The sequence below is a fragment of the Lycium barbarum genome, chromosome 3 (assembly GCF_019175385.1).
Source record: "Lycium barbarum isolate Lr01 chromosome 3, ASM1917538v2, whole genome shotgun sequence".
In the NCBI taxonomy this organism is placed as follows: domain Eukaryota; kingdom Viridiplantae; phylum Streptophyta; class Magnoliopsida; order Solanales; family Solanaceae; genus Lycium; species Lycium barbarum.
Window position 1 is genome coordinate 71,178,113 of NC_083339.1, and position 7,117 is coordinate 71,185,229.

Consider the following 7,117-nt stretch of genomic DNA (forward strand, 5'->3'; position numbering starts at 1 on the left):
GCCCAAAGAAAAATCATGTAGCCATCGGAGTGACGTAAGGTCGGTGAACTCCGATTACATTATGGAACAATCGTGATCGCTTTGTCTCTCCTTGAAGGAACAAGTATTTTAAGGCGAGACTACCAACGGAGAATAACATTAGAAGTAAACATAGAATGAAATCATGGGCATCATAGACGTCAACTCATAGGCTTTGGAATCCTTAGGAAATAGTGTCACAGCTAGGAAATAGAAATAAGGTTCAAGAACTAGTTTATCACCCTCAAGTTCACATTGAATCCTTAGCTTAAAAATCTTAGTCATGGAATCATTCTGGTCATATTTGTCATGGGCATATTCTCTTTTCTAACATCGTCGTTATCATTATCGTCATAGAAGTATTCTCGTTAGAGTAGTTATAGTACTTGTCATTTGGTAACGAAATTAGGATCAAAGGTTTTCTTTGGATTCGATCCTCAAAGTAAGTCAAACAGAACTATAAGGAAAATCCGAGAGCAATGGGGCCCACCTCGGGCCGAATGAGGTAGCGTATACGATTTGCATATGTTACATGTCATGGCGTTACTTGTGAGGGTTTTAGGGTAGTCGGGTCCCATTTATGCAAGTTCTAGGGGTTTAGGAGGGTTTTCCAACATTTCGCACACTTTCTAGTTCAATTCTACTGAATGAAAAAGGGGAAACTTTAGGTGGAGATTCCGGGGAATAGAATTGTCCCCGAGGCTCGTACCCAACTTATTACGTCTAAGACATGCCATAGAAAGAAGGGTGAAGCCTTACATACCTTTTCCGCTTCATACACGTCTCCAAAATCAAGTTTCAAGTTCGCCAAAATCTACAATTTGGTCACAATTACCAAATGTTAATTGTAAGGCTTTAAGATTTCAATCTTAACCAATACTTGTCTACAAAAATTTGGGCAGCATCTCCCCTATAAATACACCATCCCCAAAATTCAACTTAGCCAATTTTTAATCAACAACAATCCGGGAATTCAACCCGGCCAAACTATCAACACAATGACAACAACCATGACTACAAAACACAATATAACACAACTAGTCTTCTTTCCAACATAATGCAATAGCTTTCAGTTCAACTTCACATTTCCAAGCCAATCTCAATGTTTTTACATTCATTACTAATCAAGATCATTACAATATAATTCGGAAGCATTTCATATCATTTCTACCAAATATTCACAAGATATACAAAATATACAAACTTTCCACCAAAACCATAATCCATCCAAAACTTCTAATCTTCAATCTACATATTCATAACATATTTCCATCTTCCAATTTCATCAACCATAATCATAATTTGCACCTTAACAATTTCATTTTCATAATTACATAAATCTACCATAAAATCACAAAACTTCTCATAACCACTTAACAACCAATCTTTCATGCCAATATGGACTATTATCCTTCCAAATTCACCAACTAACATAATAATTCACATTTAAAACTCCACTTCCATAATTACATAAAAACTTCATTAAAATCACATAATTTCCTATAACTATTTCCAATAATTTTCCATGCCAACTTGAACCATTTTCTTCCATTTCCAATATAAGGTCCACCACAACTACAACTAGAATACAACATAAAATTCAACTCATCTTATTTATAAAACCTTACATACACATGCACACATGCAAACCCACTTTGTAAACTTCCATATTTCCATAAATTCTACTCATTTCTACATACTACAACATAAACCAACCTTCATAACATAATAAAAAGGAATTAATTCTTACCTTTTTCTACAATCTTCTTCACTTGACCAAGTTGTCAACTTGAAGAAACAAGTGCTCTTCCTTCCAAAATAATTACACCAAGTTGTAAAGGACCCATGAATTAGTAGAAATACCACAAGAAAATAAATTTTGGGATAAGATTTCAAAGGGTCAATTTTTTTTCTCCATGGCCGTATGGCCTTTAGTTCTTTTGCTCTTGTTTCTTTTGTTCTCTCTTTCTCAATTTGTCTTGAAACTTCTATATGTTTCAAGACAATTAAATGGTCCCTTTTTTTTAATTATCACATGGATAATTCACTTGGGCTTGGGTCCTTTTTATGGACCATGGCCGGATGTCCCCTATTGGGCCTGATTTTTCTCTTCATCTTTTTGGGCCAACCCGGTTGGTCCCGAGTTGGGCCTAGCCCACTGACCTTTCGACCTTAAAACGTCCATATCTCCTTGTACCGATGTCACCTGGGAACCCACGACTTATGGTTGGAAAGCTAATTCAATTATCTACAACTTATATTTCTTGGTATTTTTCCAAATTCCAAACTTATAATACCGTTTTTGCCCCTAGAAGTCAGATCACCCGAAAACGTTTTCTTAAAAATATTCGTTTGGAGGACTTGCACTTCGATTTGGCCTAAGGGTCTTTCTTGAGTTGTGTTTAACTTCACATATGTGATTCATATGACTTGTCACATGTTCCAAAAAAAATCTTAACGTGTGGGCCCCACCTCAGCTTACAAATAATCCGACGTTTAAAATTACGGGATATAACAGGATCGTACCAGCATATGCGTGTTGTCTGATCGTCATAAAGGCATATTGCACAATATGGCTAATTTACCGGGGTGGCAGCCTCCCTTTGTTTACCATCGCTATTGTTTAAGGCACTTGAAGGAAAATTTGCAATCAACGTTTCACAATGGCACTCTAAACAAATTGATGTGGGGTGCTGCGATGGAGCATCAACAACGAAAATGGGCTGCAAAAATGGATCTGATCAGGGCAGTGAGTGAACCCGCATATGTTTGGTTGATGAAGCTCGAAGTTGAAAAATGGACGCTTCATGCTGATGGAGGCAAAAGATGGGGCATGCTCACAACAAACAGCTCAGAGTCTTTCAATGGCTTGCTGAAATCTGCTCGAGGACTACCTGTCACCGCAATGGTGAGAATGACTTTCAAGCAGGTTGTGGAGCGATTTGTTGTTAGGACAAGGCAGTCTAGAGCGATATTAGCCGACGGCGGGACATGGATGCCAAAGCCCTTCAAAAAGATGGAGGATTATAGAAAAAAATGTGAGCATCACCAAATGACCGAGTATGACCCAATTCAACATGTGTATGAAGTTAGGACGGGTTATCACAACGGTAAGGGTGGAAACGTGCATACCGTTTATGAGGCAACAAGAACATGCACTTGCGGTAAGTGGCAAACGTACCATATGCCGTGTTCTCATGCTGTCAAGTGCTTCGAGAGAATGAGAAAAACGATAACAAGTTATGTGGCGGGGGAATACAAGATCCACAGTTACCTTAAAGCATATTCCGGCCAATTCCACCCACTTGGTAATGAAGCTTATTGGCCAAACGAGCCGTTTTCGATGGTTGCAAACAAGGATTACATTAGGAAATTGGGCATTAACTCACAGAGTCGTAGACCCAATCAAATGGATGTTAGTGAAAGAACTTATTCTCGCAAGTGCTGTACATGTAAGCAATATTGCCATGACAAGCGTTCGTGTGGGCAACAAGGGCGTGGTAGTACAAACACGTCTCGAAGTAATAGAGCCTCTAGAACTTGAAGATTGTATTATTAGTGTAATTTATTATTGTATTGCTTTGAATTAGTATTGTAATTAAATGGAATGAATTACGTTTTAATTAGTGTAAACCTCTCGTATTGGATGAATTATCAAATATAATAAAACACTTAAATCAAAACCCTATAAATATAACAAGTTTCAAAACTTACTTCGGGACACTTTAAAACCCCTAAAACGACGATCCAAACGTTTAGGTGGACTTGATGTAATGAGCCGACATTATTGTACGCAAAAAAAGATATTAAGTTTTATATAAAATATTGATATTTTGGGATTTTGAAACATGACTAATCTTTGCCCAAAGTATGAAAAAAAATGTGATTTGAAAGGTAACACTGAAAAAAACAAGGAAAAAAAGAAAGGTCATTTAACGCACGAATTTCGTGCGTGAAAGGCAGAAGCTGCAATTTTGCAGTTTGGTCCTTTCACGCACGAACTACTTCTGTTTTTTTTTTTTTTTATACTAGTTTGGTTCAATTTTTTTTTATACTACTTAAATCGCGGATTTCCTTAAAATTACCTAAACAGGTTTTCCATTTCTCTTTACCAACAACAACAAGGTCTTCCATTGATTAGTTAGTGGGTAAACAACCTTTAAGAAGTCCTCTTTTTTGACTGTTTATCCCCTTCAATTTTTGTTCTCTCTAGGATTCTCTTTCTTTCTTTCTTCTAAATTTACGCGTGGGCAGGCAATAAATCTTTCTCTATATATATTGTTGTTAAGAGAGATCATGGCATGTCCGTACAATCATAACCGTCACCTCTTCATCCTTGTCGGTGGTTTCTTTGGTTTTTGCTTCTAATTTCCCTTTTAACAAATACCCACCAGGTGAAACAATTTTTCTGGGTTGTTGTTGGTGTATTAATATAGAGGAATTGAACCTGTTACTTAGGCTTTGAATTTGATTCAAAGCCCCAATTTCCCAATCAAGAATGCCTTCTTTTCCATGGAAGAAGGTGAAGAAAACAAGCATTTCACAATTGGTGAAAGATCATGTGAATTGTCAAAGTGGATCTCCTCTTATGGTGGAAACCGGTTTCCCAACATCCCTTGTGGATCTTGTGGTCAAGAATCGCTCAAGATTCAAGAAACCCTCCAAGAAAAACAAACCTCCGAGTCCTGCTATGTTCCCTCCATCCCCTTCGCCTTCGCCCCCTCCTCCCCCTTCGCCTGTAAATTTACCGTCCAATTCCGAGTATATAATTGATGATAAAGGTGAGAAACCTGATTCTCCTTTGATCTGTGAAGGTGAGAAACCAGATTCTTGCAAGAACCTTAAGATGAACAAGACTGAAGAAGGGTGGTGTAATGGTGGTGTCAGTATGAATCAGGGGTTGGTGGCTGTTTTCAAGATGTTTTTGGTGGCGGTTTTGGTTTTAGGGATGAATAATCTTGTGGTTGGGATAACCATGTCAGCGTTCTTGTTGTTTTTCTTGGAATATTTAGGTGGATTCTTTTCTGGAGTGCAAAGGAGGGTTAGGTTGATGATACAAGGTATTTGGGAGATGTTTAGAGCCAAAGCGGTTGAATCAGAAGAAGAAGATTGTGTTTTTAAGGCGCCATCGCAGCACCAAGAGTTGTCAAAGGATGGTTGCTTTGATGAAATTGACGTTGTACAAGAAACTTATGTTGAAGATAGTCAATGTGTTAGGGAGAACATTGAGGAGTGCATTTGTGATGGAAAATTGAAATGTGTAGGAGTGGATGTAGAGAGGGTTGTAATGGAGAAAGGAGAGGAATTTAGATGTGAATCTAAGGAAAAGAAATCTCATAGGGCGAAGATCAAATCAAAAATGAAGAAACTTGTCCCAAAGAAGTTCAGAAAGAAAAAAGGTTTAGCATTGGAGAGTCATATGATGCTCCTGGATGAGATAGATTATATTATTGAAGGAAGCAAGGAAATTGAAGGTTCTAGTGAAGCAAATATGAAATCCGATGTTGGCATAGTGTCATCAGTGGGAATAGATGATAAGTCAAATATTGTTGAGGTTGTTGGTGGTGCTGGAGAATCATCTAAAGGACTTACTGATGTTAGTGTTGAAGAATCATTTAATGGTATTGATAAGGCAACCATTGTCGGGGAAGACGGTTTGAGTGAAATTGAGCATAATTCTATGTATATTGCGCTCTTTTTGGCTGTTCTAGTTGGCCTTATTGGAGGTCGGATTCTCGCACTTGTTTTTACTTTAACATGTTGCCTGATGTTGAAACGAGGTGAAGGAATAGGAAGATTCACAAAATTGCCCGTGATCAGGTCTTTCGCCAAAAAGTTCTGTTAGAATTTTTTTAACTCATTAATATAGAAGCCCTTGAAAGTATGTTCATAGTGTTGTGTGAAGTGCTGTCTCAAGCCTTCCTTGATCTTTAGAGCTTACTTTAATGAAGAGTTCAACCTTTGGTTGACCACTCGGCCATTGGTCTTGTGTGATGTCCTGTAAAGTTACTGAAATAACATTAACTTTGTTGTACTGTTGAGTCTGATATTCTGAATCAGTACTGATTGTTTTGCATAAATAGTTTACCCCATTTTTCTTTGCTCTCCTGCAGTTGTTGTTAAGTTATCAGTCCTTTTGCCATTTCTAGTCCAGGGGATAAATTGCAGTGAGTACACCAGAATATGTTTAATCTTAGCTTATTCCCTTCGGAACCATGTGTTCTGGTGTTTCAGTTTCCTGAGATATTGAACGTCTGATGTCACAGAAATATTTATATATCACACAAAAGAGCATGTGAGGTTGGGGGATCAACGAAGCATGCTAGGGAAATTTTTGTTCCTTTATGATGTTGGTACTTCATTAGGGATTGAGGCATAATTGTTGTTGGACGATATTAGCTTTTTCCCATATGACCTTCCAACAGGAAAATACTGGAGAATATTTAACCCTTGTTTCACGTTTCATGATAAAGAAGATTTAATTTTTGATCTTTTTTGTTGTTGCACACTTAGTTTGCTGTCATCAATGTTTTAGCTTCTTATTCTTGAATGTTACATGTATGCACTGTCGTTGCTATATTTTGTTACTGGTGTTTGAAACTTTGGCTCACTGAATTTTTCAAACACAATAAGGTCAAATATTTGCTACATCAAACAGAGATTTGATATTAACATCAAGTAGCCTAATTGAGTAAGAATGCTGCTTGATTCCCTTCACCATCTGATTGAGTGGCCTTGTGCTTTATTTGACATATATCCGATTTATACTTGAAGGAGGTACTGCAACTTCCAGTAGAGTAGTTTTGCACAAGCTTGACCTGTAGGTTGGTTTAGACTTTAAGGGGCCGCTTGGTTGGGTGAATAAGAATAGTACTGAATGGTGTATTAGTAATGTTAGGATCAGTTATGCGGACATAATTTCTTATCAGCTGTTTGTTTGTTGTATTAAATAGGGAAAAGGGTCAAAAATATCCCTCTACTTTGTTTTATTGGTCAATTTAATCCTCCATTACAAGTTGAGGTTATTTATATCCCTGCCCTGCCGTTACTAAAGTTAACAAAAATACCTCTCAATTTAATGAATTCCCCAAATCAACCT

General features: G+C 37.4%; 1 protein-coding gene across 1 annotated transcript; it reads left to right on the top strand.

The window, feature by feature from the left end:
- The first annotated feature begins 4,135 nt into the window (after nt 1-4,135).
- Nucleotides 4,136-6,119, top strand: LOC132631561 (uncharacterized). Its single transcript, XM_060347141.1, has one exon. The coding sequence runs from the start codon at nt 4,517-4,519 to the stop codon at nt 5,861-5,863; it is 1,347 nt and encodes a 448-aa protein (XP_060203124.1). The 5' UTR covers nt 4,136-4,516; the 3' UTR covers nt 5,864-6,119.
- Nucleotides 6,120-7,117: the final 998 nt, after the last annotated feature.